This window comes from Podarcis filfolensis (assembly GCF_964270895.1).
Source record: "Podarcis filfolensis genome assembly, chromosome: 2".
Lineage (NCBI taxonomy): Eukaryota > Metazoa > Chordata > Lepidosauria > Squamata > Lacertidae > Podarcis > Podarcis filfolensis.
Genome location: NC_139605.1, coordinates 122734888 through 122753468, shown reverse-complemented (window position 1 = coordinate 122753468; position 18581 = coordinate 122734888). Strand labels below are relative to the sequence as shown.

At 46.6% G+C, this 18581-nt stretch overlaps 2 protein-coding genes and 2 long non-coding RNA genes across 11 annotated transcripts in view; 3 read left to right on the top strand and 1 right to left on the bottom strand.

Moving 5' to 3' along the window:
• Positions 1–18581, bottom strand: part of NCKAP1L (NCK associated protein 1 like) — a 68299-nt gene that overhangs the window by 41120 nt on the left and 8598 nt on the right. For all 5 annotated transcript variants that reach the window (XM_083599731.1, XM_083599734.1, XM_083599732.1 and 2 more), the window contains exons 4-15: positions 16665–16721; positions 13674–13816; positions 12519–12609; positions 10410–10547; positions 9255–9303; positions 8697–8853; positions 7878–7934; positions 6638–6734; positions 5106–5215; positions 3915–4047; positions 1723–1804; positions 614–672 (exon numbers count right to left, since the gene is read on the bottom strand). In XM_083599731.1, the coding sequence (XP_083455857.1) occupies positions 614–672; positions 1723–1804; positions 3915–4047; positions 5106–5215; positions 6638–6734; positions 7878–7934; positions 8697–8853; positions 9255–9303; positions 10410–10547; positions 12519–12609; positions 13674–13816; positions 16665–16721 (1173 nt within the window). The remainder of the gene's footprint in view (positions 1–613; positions 673–1722; positions 1805–3914; positions 4048–5105; positions 5216–6637; positions 6735–7877; positions 7935–8696; positions 8854–9254; positions 9304–10409; positions 10548–12518; positions 12610–13673; positions 13817–16664; positions 16722–18581) is intronic.
• LOC310756148 lies at positions 3904–5954 on the top strand. The gene is made up of 2 exons (XR_014544717.1): positions 3904–4043; positions 5509–5954. It is a non-coding gene; the product is annotated as an uncharacterized lncRNA (long non-coding RNA).
• Positions 6713–8796, top strand: LOC310756161. The gene is made up of 3 exons (XR_014544735.1): positions 6713–6843; positions 8151–8317; positions 8688–8796. It is a non-coding gene; the product is annotated as an uncharacterized lncRNA (long non-coding RNA).
• Positions 10531–18581, top strand: part of LOC310756130 (gametocyte-specific factor 1-like) — a 31300-nt gene continuing 23249 nt past the window's right edge. For 2 of the 4 annotated variants that reach the window (XM_083599829.1, XM_083599825.1), the window contains exons 1-2: positions 10543–10772; positions 14546–14661. In XM_083599829.1, the coding sequence (XP_083455955.1) occupies positions 14627–14661 (35 nt within the window). In that variant the 5' untranslated portion in view covers positions 10543–10772; positions 14546–14626. Of the gene's footprint in view, positions 10773–14545; positions 14662–15006; positions 15042–18581 lie in introns of those variants that run through there. The other 2 variants (XM_083599826.1, XM_083599827.1) reach the window with 2 other exon arrangements.

The following is an 18581-nucleotide window of genomic DNA, read 5'->3' as shown; positions in this document are numbered from 1 at the left end:
TGGCTTCTTTAGATAAAGGGTGGTATATAAATCAATCAATCAATCAATCAAATAAATAAATAAATAAAAATAAAATTATGTATTTCCAGGCTAGCAGCACAGGCAAAAGACTCTTTAGCCCCTACTTACTCAGTGTGCGAACTGCAACACAGGGTTTGTCATGTCAGAGTGATTCACAGTTATACCTCATTCAGAGCCCTCCCACATGAAAGCAGCCTGGCTCCATGGGGCATCTGCAGTCTCCCAGCACCAACAACAGATAAAGCAGGAAAAGGTTTAAATACATGGGGAAGGAGGAGACTTGGCCAGCTTGTTTTGTCTGTTGTTTACCTCTTCATACCTCTCTCCTTAAGCAGCTAATTTTCCCTTCTTCTCCTCCTCCCAACTTCTAGGAAAAAATAGATTTCAAGTGGAGATAACCAAGACCAGCCAGCACTCCCCTATGTGTTTGACTGTGATCCCCTCCAGATGCCCCAGTCCCTCGGCCAAGCAGGCAGCATGCAAAGTCCTAAGAGGCAGCAAGGTCTCCCACTGCACAGGACACACAGGTCTCCACCGGCATGTTGCTGGGGCAGAAGAGGAAGGGGAGCAAATCCTGGCAAAAGAATCTTACCTGCAGCCTGAACCAGTCCAGCCGCAGCCCAGAAAATTCAAATTTCTTCTTCTCCTCAACTGCAAAGAAGAAAAGTATTTAACAGAGGCAAAGCTGCTAGAAAGAGCCACAGGGGTCTCGCCCACCATTCAAAGGCCTTACAGATGAGAAAATTTAGGATGAAATGCAGTGGGAAGACAGGCCTCCTCCTAGAAAAATGATTTGCCTTCCGACAGCCCTTTCTAGAGGAGTTTATAAGGAGTTTAAGTACCATCCCTTTGTTCCGGGATGCAGTGGGTTCCGTTTTTACTTGCACCTACAACCTGTCCTTATGGGACGCAGGTGGTGCTGTGGTCTAAACCACAGAGCCTCTAAGGCTTGCTGATCGGAAGGTTGGTGGTTCGAATCCCCGCCACGGGGTGAGCTCCTGTTGCTCGGTCCCTGCTCCTGCCAACCTAGCAGTTTGAAAGCATGTCAAAGTGCAAGTAGATAAATAGGTACCGCTCCGGCAGGAAGGTAAACGGCGTTTCCGTGCGCTGCTGTGGTTCGCCAGAAGCAGCTAAGTCATGCTGGCCACATGGCCCAGAAGCTGTCTGCAGACAAATGCCGGCTCCCCCAGCCAGAGCGAGATGAGCATGCAACCCCAGAGTCGTCCGTAACTAACGGTCAGGGGTCCCCTTTACCTTTTACAACTTGTCCTTACACCAAACGCCAACAGCTTTGCTCTAGGCATCAGGACCCTGTCAACTCCTCGTTAGTATAGTGGTAAGTATCCCCGCTTGTCACACGGGAGACCAGGGTTCAATCCCCAATGGGGAGACCATTGACCTTTATGACTCATCAGGACCCTGTCAAATCCACACATAGCCTTGAATGTGGGTCAGCCTCCAGGGTAAACTCTCAGAAGCCAAAGCCGGCAGAGCTTCCTTCAGTCAGAAAGATTTTCCCCACCCCACTGCTAACACAAGCAGGATTCAAACAAAACCACACAATTTATGCACAACTTGCCAAATATATTCCAATCACAAAGCCTAACCCTCCCTTGGCACTCAGTTTGAGTTAGTCTTGTACAGGAAGGGTTAAAATGCCCACATCCATCCATAGCAACCTCCAGCTGACACAATAATTACCTTGCTTGATGGTTAGGGATGAGAGTGAGTTCACAAAGGATGACATAATCACAGACTCCTCTTCAGGGCACACAGTCAGGTCCTGCAAGAGGCAATAGGGCTCAGAGACGGGGCCAGTGCTTTATTTGCATTTATATACAGTAGCAGTGGCGTAGCGTGGGGGGTGCAGGGGGGGCCGGCCGCACCGGGCGCAACATCTGGGGGGGCGCGCTCGCCGCCTCCGGAGTCTCCGAAGAGCCTCGGGCGCAGGCTGTAGCACCAGGGCCGCGGCCAAGAAGCCGAAGCTGAAGAGCCCACTGAGCGCCGCGCCCAGGCAGAGCGCGCCGGGAGGCACCACCGCCAGGGCCCGGCGGCAGCCTCAGCACCTCGCCACCATTCTGCCACCAGACTTGCTCGCACAGGCACGGCCACCCGCCGCCGCCGCTGCTGCCTCTGGCGGCGGACACGTGGAGAGAAACAGCGGCAGCCGAGCGGGAGACTCTCCCTTTCTCACTGCAACGCTCCGGGGAGGGGGCGAGGGAGAGAGTCAGGTGGAAACGTGTGCGCGCCCCCCAAGCCACATCTTCGCGGGGGTTGGGGGCGAAGCCGCCGGGTATTTGCGCCCTAAATTGGAGCGACCGCAAAAAGCCACCCTGCCAGCAGCAAGCTTCAAGTTCAAAGGCTCCCTTCGAGGAAGCTGCGATCTTCTTTCCAATTAAGTCCCCCCCCACCCCAGCTCAGTTCAGTGGGAGGTGGATTTCCCGGGTCTCTTGTCCCTTAGAGGGTGCCTTTCACCATCCCGCCATTCTGAGAGCAGGGAGGGCGCCTCTCAGGAGACTTTCCCCCGCATTTGCTTTCCCGCTCAGGAAAGCGTGCGCGGCCCCGGCTGGATCTGCAACTCTTCTGGTGAGCGAGGTTTAAAACCAGAGGCAGGCGCTCCTTCTTGGATGGATGCCTGGAAGAAAAAGACCCCGCAGTCTCTTCCTTTCCTTCCCCTGCAGAGACCAGCCACGTCCCTCAGCCGAGGCCGCCTTGCTTCTCAAAAGAGCCGGTCTACTACAGTTCGTGGCTGCATGGGAGAGCGCTGCTTTCCTTGCAAAAGGCCCCCAGGTTGAGTCGCCGGCACCTCCAGCTATGAGAGGATGGGAGCAGTGGCGTAGCGTGGGGGGTGCAGGGGGGGTCGGCCACACCTGGCGCAACATCTGGGGGTTAGGGTTAGGGCGCACAAATCCATGGGTTAGGGGGCGCAAATTACTTGCCTTGCCCCGGGTGCTGACAACCCACGCTACGCCACTGTACAGTAGCTTGTTTGCAATGGATTTCAGTGAATGTGATTATTTAATGAATTCATGTGCCAGATTTAAACCTGTACATCCCTTGAGTGTCTTTGGGCAGTGAGGCTACTCATAACCTCAAGAAATGATGGCCTCAGGACAAGGATATAATCCCAGAGTGCCCCCTTTGTTCTCTTGTATAATTTCTGGCTTGTGAATTGTGGGGAGGCCCGGGATGTTTTGTCTCCGTAAGCAAAACGTGTTGCCCCCACCCCCAGCAGATCTGGCACCTCTCCCTGCACCACCGCTGTGTCCACACTGCCACCATGACACAATGGCAGGGGTGAGGGCGTGCTAGTGCTGAGGGCAAGGGCACTGTGGTGGCAGCAACAGTGGCACAGGTGAAGCTGTGGCACGGCAAATTGCTTCACCCTACTTCATGTGAGCACCTGCCTTGTGAACAGGATTCTGCTCTACAGCATCACAGCAGACTGTGTCAGGCTGCTTTATACCATGCCAGCCTGATGCCCTCCAGAATAGATGTTATTGGACTATTGCTGAAGGGAGCTGTAATTCAAAATATCTGTAGAGGACTGGGTTGAGGAAAGCTGCTGTTTTTGCATTGTGAAGTTTCGACTAGATGAGGCTTTTAGACCCTTCCAACTCTACAATTCTTAGATTTGTCGACTCTCATTAGCAGTCTGCTCTAGTACCTGCGATCTGGGAACCTGGAGATTGCCAGGGACTATTTGCATGCAAAGCATGCACCCCTAACACTGATATATGCCTGATTTGCAGCATTTTTATCATTCTCTGTCCATTCTCTTCTTTCTCACATCTGTTTGGTACCAAGGAATCTCACTGGAATTGGAAGCTCCTAGAGACTACCACACATAATCCCACCAACCACGTCTTCCTCCTTCCTTGCAGCTCCCATACCTGGATAATGTTGCTGAGCACCTGGGCATCGAAGTGTGACAAGTACTGTACATGGTAGCGCTGGAGGATATTTTGGTGCCGTCGGACGAGGCGACGGAGCTTTTCCATCAGAAACAGCAGCTCAGCCAGGTAGCTATTGGTGAGAGGCAGAACAGAACGTTTGTTGGCTTATTTAAAACATTTGGAACCCCACCTTTCCTTATAAAAAGGCAGCTGACAATTTTTTTAAAAATGAACACAAAAAATAGTGGGGTGAGGAAGAAAACACAGTCCCACAGTACACCTACAGAATCATTTCAGCAGATTAATAAATAAAGCAGCTAACTACAACCCAAATGCCTTCTTAAAAAAGGAGATTAAGACTAACATTCAGAATGCCATTGAAGGGGGGATAGATCAGACTTTGGATGAAATATAGGGAGAGGATAGCTCAGTTGGTTAAGAGTGTGGTGCTGGTAACGCCAGTGTTGCAGGTTTGATCTCCATATGGGCAGCTGCATAATCCTGCATTGCAGGGGGTTAGACTCAATGATCCCCAGGGTCCCTTCCAACTCAACAGTTTTGTGATTCTATGGACTAGGTGTCCTAGTATGCTGTATGTGTGAGGTTCCCTTGGCTGTTAACACCCACAAAGACACACCTCTGACCTGCCAGCCTGGATACAATACTCCCCAAGTTCATGCCAGACGAATTTTACCTAATTCCGACAAGCATTAGCTTCTTCCCTTCCCTCCATTCTCACATGGCACTGCCCCAAAATGTGAGACCAAGGAGAACGGTTGTAATCCCCCCTTCTAGCCAGCTCTTAGGGGTACAGAAGCTGCATCCTCCTTTTCACGGGTTCACTCTGTGCTACATGGTCAAGAACTGGAGGGGGGCAAGATCCATCTGTGCTCAGCATGCTGGGATCCATCTCCTCCACCCCATCTTCAAGCCGCCACCCCCCCATTCTTGGAACCCACCCAATCAATACATGTCATAAAAAGATTTGTGGGAAAGAAAAAACGTCACACAAAGAGACATTTCAGGGGCAGGAAAATTGGACTCTAATTCTAGAACAGATGCAGACATAGAACTTTTTAATATTGGAATGTAATTATGATTTGTGTATTGGTTTTGTGTTTCAGGGTCACGTGTACATATGATGATTATTCATAAATAGTTTAAGCAAAAAAACACCCAAATCAGTACCTGTCAGTGAATTCCTCTGGGTTCTTGCTCTTGCTAACATGTTCACTGTGTCGGCAAAGCCAGGTTACCTCATCACGGCAGAACGACAAGGCCATGAAGACATAAACAGCCTGTTGTGGGGGAAAGAGCGAGAAGGGACTTTATGAGAAAAATATTCCCTCCCTTCAAATCAGTAAGGCCTGCTCAAGAAAGGGACGTTCAATATGGCCCAACACTGCACATTAACTTTTTAAAAAGCTATTCTATTCTACTTAGCCAATGTCCTTGAATTGTGTATTGCATAATGAGAAGCCTAAAACAGGGTGGGGAGGGGATCCATCATGCAAATTAATGACATTTGTTGATTGCAGCTTGGTCTGGCTTATGTTTTTCTGTGCTTCAAATTTTCCTTTTGCTACTGTAGTGATGAAGGAGAAAGGGAACACGGAATAGGAGAGACCTGAGAGGACCACCAATATGCAAAGATGAGAAAAGCAGAAGGGTAAAAACTGGAAACATAAATACTTATGCATGGAATAGATCTACATAGATCTATAAATTCATAAATGTTTCTATACAGGATTTCTTTCCTCACACACGCCACACACACACCCCCTCCTGGAAACTCTCAGTGCCATTTTCCCTCAAGCTCTGCCTGACCAGAAGGAAACCTGCTGGAAGGAAGAGAAGCAGTGGGGAGGGGGGCTGCCTTTGCCATTTAAATCGCACTTTTCATTTTACTCATGACTGGAGCAGCTGGTGGTTAAAAGATGCAACCCGCTGCATATACCGGTAGTTTGGCTTGTAGTGAGTGCTGCAGATGCCGCTGGGACTGCTCAGATACATTATAAAGATAAAGCAACCAGGAAAGCTAGAAATATGATGGTTTGTTTTTAGTAAAAGCTTTGATTCTCAAGAGGCAGAAACTACATGAATTTCAGGATAAAAACAGGCACTGCTTTTTGGACAACCCTTCCTGCCCTACCCCTTTCTACTGTGGTTTTGTATGATGTCAAAAAATAAGCCACTATAGGTAAGGACCACATTTGTATCAAGTCAGACTCGAATACAAGGTCACCACAGCATTTGGCAGCAACATGGGGTAAAGGGTCCTCAGTGCTGCTGTCCCAGCTTTGGGACAGTTTCCCTGCTATGACAGGGGTCAAGACTGATGAGTTGCCAGCGTCAGCTGAAGACTTGGCTGTTCACCCAGGCTTTGCTGGAGTTTAATGTCAGGTACATGGTTGTGATTATTCAGATTGAAATTCACCTTCTTCTGGTTCTGCACTGTTTTTATGCTGTGGTTTTATGTCAACATTTCATTATTTTAATTTGAAAATCGATCTATAATTGCTTGTTTTCAATTAACAGGTAATAAATATGTATACACACCCTTACATCTGGCTTCCTCTTCCCAGGCACACTTACACAGGCAAATGCATAGAGGCACGCGCACACACACTTACACATGCGTGTTTGTCCAGTTGCCCAACTCAAACACATCATGCATGCAAGACTGTCTTCTCCCACGTTCCCAGCTCTTGTCTACTTGCCTTTGGCCCCAAAAGCCCTGGCTCGTTGGCTAGAATGGTCTCCATCTCCCGTACAGCATTCCTCAGGAAATGGCGCCGACCTCGATGCAGCTGCCCACTGTCAAGACACCGCTGGAAGGTTCACACATGAAGAGGACAGCTGCCCCATGCCCCATCTGACACACCACAAGCAGCAGCAAATGACAATGCCCAGCTACTCAGTCAAGGTACATAGTACCCAAAGCTGGTCAAGTTATTTTGGTACTAGAGGCAGAAAATTGAAATAAAAGCACCATCATCTATTAAATGCCCTCGCATGATGCCTAGAATTGTCCACCAAATGCTCAGGCTGGGCAGACTCCTAGATGTGCTGTGCAATAGATGAGGGAGCAGGTGGATGGCAGGACCTCAGAGGGAACATGCAGGATGAGCTGCAGAAAAGTGGGGCTACCTTTCCCCCTTCTCCAAAGGAGATTTATGGTGCAATCCTTTACACGTCTATTCAGGAATTAGTCCTACTAACTTCAGTGGGGCTTCAAAGTGGGAGCAAGTGCATACGACAGTGGTGGCTAACCCGTTTTGGAAGTCTGATCCAGTCCTCCAAGCAGATTTTACAAGCCCTCCAAGAACTGATTGATTTTGGTAGTGGTGGCAGAAACATATATAACAAAGCAGACACAGCTAGAGGGTGGGAAGAGTTCAGTTTTTCCAATGGGGAGTCAAACTGTCCCCTTCCTGGCCACTAGATCCATCACTGGATGAGGTGAGCAGAGAGGGAGCTTGTGTCTTGACAACTTCTTTGCACAGATAGCTAATGAGGGCAAGTGTCTGTGTGTGCCTGAGCGTGTGGGATGGATACACCAAGTTTTAGCCACCTCTGCCCCTGGCCTGCTCCCCCACCCAGAAGGTTGGCCATGGCAATTGAAAGCAGCAAAATGTCAAAAAAGGTTAGTCACCCCTGATGTGCAGGACCACAGTCTTAGTGGAGGACATCTAGTTTATAAGGCAAAAGGTGGCAACTTCAGTAACAAAGGGCAGCTGGTGGAATACAATGAAGAAATAGGGATGATGGGGACATGGGTCAAATGGGGCTGGGAAGTAAATTTCAGACATGAGGGGAAAGGTAAAGCTAGTGAGGCAAAGTATTAAGCAGAAGAGACCTGGTTATCTACTAGGAAAACCCTGGAGCAGACAAAGTGCAGACTTAGGCATTAACACGGCAGACAAAGCAATGAGCAAGAAAGCAAAGGGTTGTTCCTACCTGTTTGCTACAGCGTGCTCTTTGCATTCTTTGATATCAGCTATGCGTTTTCCATAACTGTGCAGAGAGAGAGAGACACTGAGATCACAGCCAAACCCCTCCAAAACATTATGTTGTGTTCTGTCGCTTCGTCCATCCAAGCAAAGCCAACTTTGTGCAAGGACAAGTTTTCTTAAAAATTGAATGATTTTTAAAATCCAGTGGCACAATGGCAAACCCTTCACTTAAAAATGGCTACACCAAAGCTTTCTTGTCTCTTGTGATGTTTTCCAGGACAAGCTACAGCTCAGGAGCAGAGAACATACTGTACATGCAGAAGGTCAATCGAGGGCATTTGCAGATAAAGATGTCAGGAAGAAAGTATGGGAAAGGCCTGCATCTGACTCTCTGGACAGCAACTGCCAGTCACAATCAGCAGTGCTGGCCGTGAAGGAGAGAAGGTGCGACTCAATGGATGGCAGCTTCATGCATACAGAGGGTGAACAAATACAAAACAGGAGGACGCTCCCACTCATAAGCACATTTATAACTTGCCTTTCCTCTAAGGAGCTCAAGGTGGTATGCACAGCCCTTCATCAACCCTCACCCCCATTTTATCCTCACAACAACCCTGTCAGGTAGGTTAGTCTAAGAGTTGGCAATTTACCCAAGCCTCACCCAAGTGAGCTTCATAGTCAAGTGGGAATTTGGATCCAGGTCTTCCCAGTCATGGTCTTCACAACTGTACCACTCATGTGCTTCTAACATTAGTGTAAAAGAGGGGATTCAAACATGCCAAAATTTGCCTGTGGGTCTATCTCACCTCTACAGGTCTCTTACCCTTTGATGCTGCTGAAGGCCTCCTCCGCCACTTTGTGAATAGAAAGCACTTCATCCCGTACTAGAGCAATGTAGAGAGAGCCACGGAGAGCTGCCCGCCACAGATCCAGACAGCTTTGGGTAGAGCCCAGGCAGCTGTGGCACAGCAAGAACCCAACTGCAGGGGTAGAAGATGGTCAAAGGCAAGGATAAGGAACCAATGCACACCGACCCTCCCTGCTCCATACAGCAGCTAGCCCCTCTCTGCCACCCACTTCCAGGAGCAAAATGAATTGTGCAAATCAAGCAAATGCATTACAAACCATAGCGTTTCTTGCTGTAGAATTTACCTGGGTGCTAAGTTTGTGAGGCAGGGGGTGGGGAACCCAGAGCGCAAGCATATGTCTGCCTATGCCCACTGCGGTCAATGAAGATGATCTTGGACAATTTCTGCACCTTTTGGCTATGATTACCCAGCTCTGGATAAGATTTCTTGCTATACTGAGTCAAGCAGGTTGACCATCCAGCCTGGATCCTCCCCAGCCTACCAGATCAGCAAAGAACAACGTGGCGACTTACTCACAATCCATCGCTCAAGAACCTCCAGAGAAAGGTATTCACAGGCCATCTGGGAACAGGAAAGAAATATGAGTTTTCTGCCTACAGAAATCTGGTATCATCATCTTCCTTCCTAAATACTCAGTGCCTCTACTAAGGTTTTTTAACGTGTGCAGCATAATTTTCTACGAGGTCTGGAGTAGCAAGGCCTCACTGGGTGCACATGGGAACCATTTGGTAGAACAGCCAGCATTACAGTCTGCTGCAGCAGTTCACTCTCTTGCTTAGCGGTGGGGGGAACTCAGGCCTGCAGCGCTCCAGACTCCCTTTTTGCAGCCTCTGGGACTCTCCCCAAGCCATATCTCTTCCCAAGGCCAAACCCCTTCTCTCTAGGTCACCCCCTTCACTGGCCCTGCTTCGGGCCTTTTTCAAGTGCCCGGAACCATGGTAATACCTCTTGCTTGCCCACATAGAACCTTAACTTGTCTATAGGTGGAAAGTAGCCCACCATACAAACTGAAGATTCACATCCATTACCCTGCTCTCTTTTCTGTCTCTGTGGCCTCACCCTCTGGTGGCATCATGATTGAGGGGGCCGGGGCCGTGATTGAGAGGGCCATGGCCATGCAACATCAGCGCACCCTACAACATGCACACATGACGCCAGTGCCCTCCTGCAGCCTGCACAAGTGATGATGTGTCGTGGGGACACCCCGTGGCTTACTCCTGTGACATGAGCACACAGTGTGTGCGCACGGCTGCTGCAGAACTTTGAGGGGCCCAGCCCCTTCATTGAAAATCACTTGGTGCGCCTGGGTGGCATGTGCTCACCCCCACCCTGCAGGCTGCCCACAAAGCACTGCCATCAAACTGGTTCCGCATCCCTGCTCTAGCTCAACTGCCAATAGTAACAGAACTTGTCAGCATTATAGCCTCAATGACATCACAATCAGCTTGCACTGCATGCTGGGAAACAGTGACTTATCTCACTGAAGTCCGTTGAACCTCAAGAAACATCTACAAGAGGGCAGAGCCTGCATATATGAGCTCTGTAAAAGGTAGCACTGCTGATCCAAAATGCAGGCCTCTGATTTTAAGATGCCCAGAAAGCCTGAGTTTGGGCTGTGCTGGAGAGGTAGCAAAAGTGTCACTGTCTCTATACACGGACATGCTCACCGTGTCTGAACTGGCAGGAGCGAGCATGTTCGCGGGGTTGCTGATCAGACTGAAGAGTTGGTCACTTCGCCACTGATCAGCTGAGTGGTTTCTACGGGCGAAGAGGAAGTGCAGCGAAAGAAGTGCATTGCTCACAGCCTGGAAAGAGAACTCTGTTAGCAGCAGGAAATGACAAAACACAGAGAGACAGAAAGAGAGAGAGAGAAGAAAGCAGAACTACATGTTACCCTTGGCACACATGACATGAAGAAGCTTCAAGGAGGTGGGAGGAGCACTTAAATCTTCCCATACTTGCTTTTTCTCTCTTGCAAATGCTCCCCTGGAGGAATTTCCCCCACAGCTCAGCTTCAGCCAGATTTACAGGTATTTATTTACAAGGGAAAGTTAAGTATCCACTGGTCACCCACTACTTCTCCCCTACAAGTGCCCCACACTTACGTGTTTTCCTCAACTTGTACTCTACCCACAGATGGCAAACTATCATTCAAATATTAACCGAAATTTTTAACTGGATTGACCAATTCTGCAACACACATTCACCTAACTCCTGCTTGATTTGGGATCATCCAGTGTTTGTTCAAAAGCTGAATACATTTGTCCTCCTTCCTCCCCTATCCCTTCTCTACCCCGCCCCGCCCCCCTCCAGCGTGTGGATGACTTGATTATTAGCTTTTCTGGTTTTGCAGTTTACCCACTTCCCTCTTTTTTACTTCCTGTTCCAGTCACGGCTGCCACCAAAACTCCCCACACATTTCTCAAAATGTTATTTGTATACACTTGTGAAGCAGCAAAAGAAAAGGGAAGAAGCTCGCAATAAGAATTGTAATTGGGCTACCTTCAGCCAACACCATGAGAAATTGGAGCAAAGAATGTTCATTCTCTCCAACCAACTACAGAACCACATTCACCTCCATGGAAGCACAATTCAGAGGTACACCACATGCTTTGCACACCTCAGTTCCCAGGTTCTGAGGTGGTGGGCTCTCCTTCCTTGGGGATTTTTAAGCAGAGGTTGGATGGCCGTTTGTCATGGGTGCTTTAGTTGAGATCCTGCATTGCAGGGGTTTGGAATAGATCCCTTCCAACTCTACCATTCTATGATTCTACAAGGTGTGACCGGAAAGTTTGGTGAACGGTCACAGAAATCGGACAGCGAGGAATATTTGAACATACATGCCTCACAGGCCTTCAAAGCAGGCCCCTTCTGATACAATCCACCATTGACAACGTTCGTAGAACTGTTAGAAACTTCTGGAGAAGTCCTCTTTTCGTACTGCTTTCAGTTCCCTGGTCACAGCAGCTTGGACATGTGAAATGTTGGAAAATCTGTGCCCTTTCATAGCAGATTTCAGTTTTGGAAAAAGAAAGAAATCTGATAGGGCCAGATGGGGAGAATATGGAGGGTGGGACAACTCAGTAACCATTTCACACGGAATATGCAATTCTTCCATCATCATTCGGATGGACAAACGCTGATCCCACTTCAATAACTCATGAACCCTGTTGACATTTGCCGTTGTTCTGCTCATCAACCGTCTGCCAGACCAAGGGTCATCTTCAATGGTTGCCTCCCTTCATGGAACGCTTAAACCACTCATACACTGGCTTTTGAGTTACAGCTTCATCTCGGTACAGAATTGTAAGCATTTTGTGGGTTTCCGATGCCGACTGTATGTTCGAATATTTCTTGCTGTCCAATTTCTGTGACCACTCTCCAAACTCTCCAGTCACACCTTGTATGTTCAATTCCTCACATCTCTAACAAAAGGGATCTCACAGGACCAAGCACTGGGAAAGATCTCCAAGATGTTGGAGAGCCACTGCCAGTCAGACTCTACAATTTGACAAGACTAGATGAGCCACTGGTCTGAGTCAGGACGAAGCAGCTTAATGATACTGCATAAAAACCAACACTCCCATTCTTGAGAACACAGCAACACACGCAGGAAGAATGCATGTTACAAAATCATAATGTGAAGCTGGATGTGCTAAGAAATTAATGGAGATAGAGTCTAATGCTGAGACCCCAACGGCAGGCCTGTGGGCACCACACTGTCCTCATACACTCCCTTTTGGTGCCTCCCACTTCATTCTTTATTTTAATCTCACCTTGGTATGGGGCCCAAACTCTTCCATCAGCTTGCGCAAGGGATTCTCGTACTCCAGTATCATCTGACCCAACCGAGGGAAACTGGCATCACTATAGCCAGATAAGGAATGAGTCAGAGGTGTTTGCCAGCAACAGAAGCCCTCCTCCATCACTGACACTGCCCACCCATTTCACTGCAAAACATGACAAGAGTGCTCCAATGACAGAAGCCCTGGGCTCCAGAGAACCTTATTGGGCCAATCCAGGCAACAACACAAAATACAGGAGAATGCAACACCTGGTCTCCAAAAGTGTGGGAGGGTGGCCTTGCAGGAGAAGGGATTCTCATGCTGTGGTGATGACAGGATTATGGGGTGGGGTTGGCCTATTTCACTGTTTTTTTCTTTCTTTCCTTCTTGAAGAAGATGTGTGCTCCCATACTGGTGGTGGGGTGAGGGGAATAAAGAAAAGCAAGGGGATTGCTGTGGAGGAGGTGGAAGCCTGGCTGGTGTTTCTCCTCCAGGATAAGAGACGACTTGAGTGCTGCTGGTGGAAAGGGGCATCATGGAGTGCCCTGTTTCTAGAAAATTTATGAAATGTGTGGGTCACCACCAACAGCGGTGTCACAGGTATCTGTGACATTTGCACAAGGACTTTCCACGCAGTCCTCTTGCTAAGGAGGAAAGCAGAGGGAGGAACTGTGTTTTCCATATCAAAATACTGGTGTTTAATGCAATTACCTTTCAATAGATGGGCTAGCTTGGGGGGCATAGGAGGGGGGGGAGTAATTTGTTTATTTACATTCCTTATTAGCGGCTCTTCAACCAAAGCTCCCATAACACTTTACAAAGCAAAAACAATACTAATACAGAATAAAAGAAATAATTTGCATTTGAATCTCCCACAAAAGCCAAACAACAACAGAACATCTGGAAAGGCCCATATCTTTGAGAAAATGGTAGGTTTCAGCTACAGATGGCATATTTAGGTTAAAAGTTAGGAATGGTCTTTTAACTATAATAGCATACAATAGCAAAATAGCTGTTGGGGTGGAGGAAGTGTTACCTCCTCCTCAATACTTGTCAAGAGAAGGCCAGACATCCACCTGTTAGGGATTGCTATAGGCATTAGGAATGCACTATTGGGCCAAGGGAGTGGAATATATGGACACTGACCCTGATCCATGGATCATCTCATGGGTACACTGGTACAGGCCAATCAGGGCTTTGCGGTCATCAATACGAGAAAGGAGTAAGATGGCAGATGCGTAGGTGACAATCAGGTCAAGGTAATTCTTGGTGAAGTCATAGTTTAGATGCTGCAGAAGGAAAGAAAAAAAGTCAGTTTTATTTATCTGATAAAAAGGGAAATGTATTGACATCTTCATCAACTCTGGGCAGATTCTGACTCCTGGCAGCAGCACTTTTCTTAGAATCTCAGCACAATCTGCTCAGATAAGAAATGGTGGACCTGTGGCTCTCAAGATGTTATTGGGACTATAATTCCCATCATTCCCAGCTACTGGCAATATGGAGTTATAGTCTCAACAACACCTGGAAGTTCACAGGCTCCACATCCCTTATCTAAGCAGATTGTGATGGGATTGTAAGGCATTCCTCATTCCCTGTCTTAGACAATGGCTCACTTTGTGTGAGTCTCCAAGCCATGTTGGAGGATTGTGAATGAGCCTAAAGGCTGCATGAACCCTTCTCCGCTCTGACACACAGCTTCTCTCTTACTTTCCTGTTTTAGCAGTAGCCATAGTTTGCCACAATGTACCAAGTGTCAACCACAATTTGTATTTGCCTTCCACTGCCAGAATAAAAAATGCATTTAAATTCTAGTTTCCAATTCTGTTCCGGAGGAAAAACACTAAGCCATAATTTGCCAGTTCAGACATTGGGGCAATATGGTTAGCACTAAACAGGCACTAGGTGGAGTCTTGCTTCCGGCTGATGAATTAAGTGCTACTTTGAGGGCTACAAAAGTTAGTTAGTTGTGAAGAACAGGCACTTCAAAATTCAAAATACTTTTCTTTTAATGGCAGAAGGAAGAGGAGATCAATCCCTCCCAATGAGTGCAAGACTAGCTGAAAGGGGAAGGTGGAGCTCTGCTAAGTCTAACTTCTATGCTGCAAGATCAGTTCAGCAACAGACTTGAGAGGTAACGAAATGAAAATCTCCTTACTTGGACATTTTAAAAAAATGTACTAGAGAACATTTATTCATCTCCTTGCCCAGCCCTTCCAAACCTATGATTCATGGAAAAAAGACACAGTTCCTCAAGCATTCATGTGTTGGATGAATCATACTGACAGTTCAGTTAGCAAACTGTCAATAGCCAAAAAGTTTGAATTGTGGTCCATTTGCACCTATAACAGCTTCCCTACGAAGTCCAACAGCAGCTTTCAGGAAGTGGGGTTTTCATCAGGAAAAGGAATGGGAAGAAAGGTTCCATTTTCCTCTCCACATACTGAGGACATTCACTTCCTGTCCAGAGCTAGAGCTGGGAATTTAAGGATCCATGCTTGGCTGCCCCTTGTGGTAAGTCACTCAGGAAAAGGGCTCTAACTTCCTTCTAGGCTCTGGTAAGACTTTGCCCAGCCAGGCAGCCCACTGATTTATCCTCATCTGATAGGGATCTATCAAAGCTTTCAGGTCAGGCTTGAGTTTTGCTTGGGTAGCAGGAGCAGTGACGATTTCTGCTATAGCTGGTTCCTATCTGCTCAACTCCTTACTGCCTTGCTGCTTCCTTATTCCCATCCAACTGACTTACTTTTTATTTTTAAAAATAATTTTTATTAATTTTGAATTACAAAAATCCAATATAAGCTTTATAATATCAATACCAAAATACAATTACAATTCAAATACAAATCAATCACATGGCCAATTATAAAATTTAGGTGGCTCCCCGCATGCTGGACTTCAAGGTCTACTAGTTCCCTTTAATTCTGCTTACACACTATTGCTCAATCCAATTACAATCCAGTCCTGATAAAATCCCTTATACCACAGCTACAATGTTTTAACTTCAATTCATATTAACACATTTAGTAATTTATAAGTTCGCTAGTCAAGTTCTCCTTTCTTCTTCCTGTGTGAGGTATTAATCTTAATCCATTGTTCCTTTACGTCTTTGTCAAATATTATGTCCACCTTGGTTATTCCCGATCTCTGTTGTGCCTTGTGGCGCTGCTGACTTGGTGTCACGCTAGATAGATCTCTCCTCTTTTGTTCTCCAGCCCCTCTGATTGCAGCTGCAAAATTCCATTGCCATTACTTCCAGTCCCAGGAGGGGAGTCGCCTGGCACCCTGCCAAATCCCTGGCAAGTCCTCAAAGTCCAATCCGTCCTCCCCTCAGACGGGGGGGATTAACTTCATAGAGATTCCAAGTCTTTTAAAAATTATTCCATACTATTATGTTTTCCTCACACAGTTCAGTTTGTTATTGTAATCAATATCTATACTCCCATCTCCCTTCATCTTCACCTGCTGTATGAATTTGTTTATTTATTGCATTCTCAGGGGGTTTGCCAAGTCATTTTTGTAACAAAGGATTTATAATGAAGCCGTTGGCTTCCCCCCCCCACTCCACATACTGTTTTTTAGATTGAATGAAGTCTTCTTTCCGATTCATATCTTTACAACCTTGTAGCTGTTTCAATTCAGCAGTTTTTGATCTTGTCCCATCATTTCCAGCACGCGTCTGTACATTAATCCCAAATAATCTTTAACGAACAGAAGAACCTCTGCTCTTAATGGCGTCATTGGAGGGTTACCAAGAGGCAAAGTGCTTTTGCACTCAGTGCCTCCCTGCCTCCCGCATTCTATGCCAGAGCGGGAGCCAGGCACCGAGATGATCTGCGAGTGTAGCCCGTTCCCACCATCCCTGGGGGGAATTTCCAGGGATAATTATCCTCAATCATCCTTGATTAACCTTTGCCAACGATCTCCCGTTGTCGTGGGAGGTAACTCCATTAAGGCAGACAGGAACCGGAAGCCCCAACTGACTTTCTAAGCTGCCAATGGCCCAGCATCAAGATAAAAATATAAGGCATAATGTCCACAGTTGCATACCCTCTCTGCGTTAAACTAAAAGTAATGCCCATCTGCCTTTAATTCTCAGAAGCCAACACATCCATACTTTATTCAAAAGATACTCACAATGTCAAAGTGGCACAGGGTGGCGTCCATAGTGTTCAGCAGCTCATAGACATGGTCCTAAAGAAGAAATATTAGCATTAATGAAGCTATTGGGGTAGAGAACTGAACTCCACACACTGCATATCATTCATTTTTATTATTGCATTTATAGCCCACCTTTCCTGCAATGGCCTGTACTTGGTTCTTCCCCTCCCCACATTAATACAGCAACTCAGTGAGGTGAATTAAACTCAGAGAGAGAGAGGGTGGGAGGAGAGAGAGGGAGAGACTGACTGGCCCAAGGTCGCCATTATAAAATTTTAGGGGACACACACATAGCAGACACACACTTCACATAAAGCCAATCTTTAGCCTTCAAAATGTAGGAAATATTCCCTGAGAAAAGTACACATTATTTTAGCACACAGAACAATCAAAAAGGCCATCTTGGTTCTCCTAATGACTATAAATAATTTCCTCTACAGAAGGAAATAACTTGGTGACACCTTTCTCAGTAGTTCTTTCACTTACAAATCCTGTCTTAAGGGCATATTTGATGTATGGATAGGGTGGGCTTATGACCAGAATTCGAGAACTAAGGTAAAAAGGCCAGACTGCCCAGGTAATACAATCAGTAAAACATTATCAGGTATCTTGGCAGACAGGAGAACCCATACTCTCAAATTTCTGTGATGTATGTATGGTGCTTTTAGGGTCTTCTTTGGCTAAGGGGTTGGGAAAAGTCTGAAGTCTTTAAAGGTTCCTGTACACTTTGTTCTTGGGTTCTCTCACCTCCTTGGAAGGAGGGGGGTGGGACTCTGTTGCAACAGAAAAATAAAGATCTGCCTTGCTTTCACTGGATCCTGTTTCCATCCATTCTTCTCCAACTGATATAGGGGACTCAGAGTCCTTTGGGGAGCTGGGCAGCAAAAGCCAACCTCCAATTTTATACAACAGTCACCCACACCAATTTAAAACAGTCTGGTTGCAAAGATCAACCCAGCATGAAACCATTTACCTTTCCCCACTCCATGCCCCCGCAAAGCTGTATGAATCATCTCAGACTTTGCTCGAGACTGCTGCTGATGACACTGACAGATGTTTGTGTTTCTGTCCTTGGACATTAAAGAGCTACCTGATTATGAATTCAACTGTAAACTCTGTGTAGCATTAAAAGAGACATGAACACTTCATCTTTCTTTTTTAAAAAATTGTTGCTTCCATTCTTGAGAGGCTGGCTTTCTTATTAAGCACAGATGTGTCAGGATTATTTATTTGGCTGCTAGCTTTGCTTATTTAGCAAATGTCCTCTGTCCACAGATGTGACTGCTTTTTCATTTTAATTCTATTTTTGTACAGTAGAATCTGTTTTCTGGTTTTATTCTGAACAGGTTTTACATTGCCAGGGGGTGTTGCTGTACCTCCACCCCACCCAGCCCTTGATTGGTCTAACTGGGTAGTCATGCCTAGCCTACATTCCAGTGTTATTGTGAGGAAGGACTGGGGAATAAAATGTATTTGGAAGGAGAACTGGATAAAATACTGTATCTACTATAGATTTTGAAAAGTTGTTCGTTCACCATACATTTAAGTTATCATAACAAAATTTTGCACGATGGTTCTTGGGATCAAGGAACAGATTTTCATTTATGTTTGGAGGCAACTGGATGCCCTTTCAAATCAAGATGGCAACTGAACCTTTCAAAACTGCACTGATTTTAGCCACTGATTTAAAATCTGCATGGTTTTTTGGTTTCTTAGAATTCCCAAGCAATAGCAAGTATGAGACTGCTAATATAAAAATAAATAAAGTGTCCAAGTTAAAATCCACCTAGAGATAGTGTGGCATAGCAGTTAGAGGGCTGGGCTGAGACATGAGACCAGGATTCAGTTGTGAAGCTCACTGGATAACCTTCGCCAGCCACTGTCTCTCAGCCT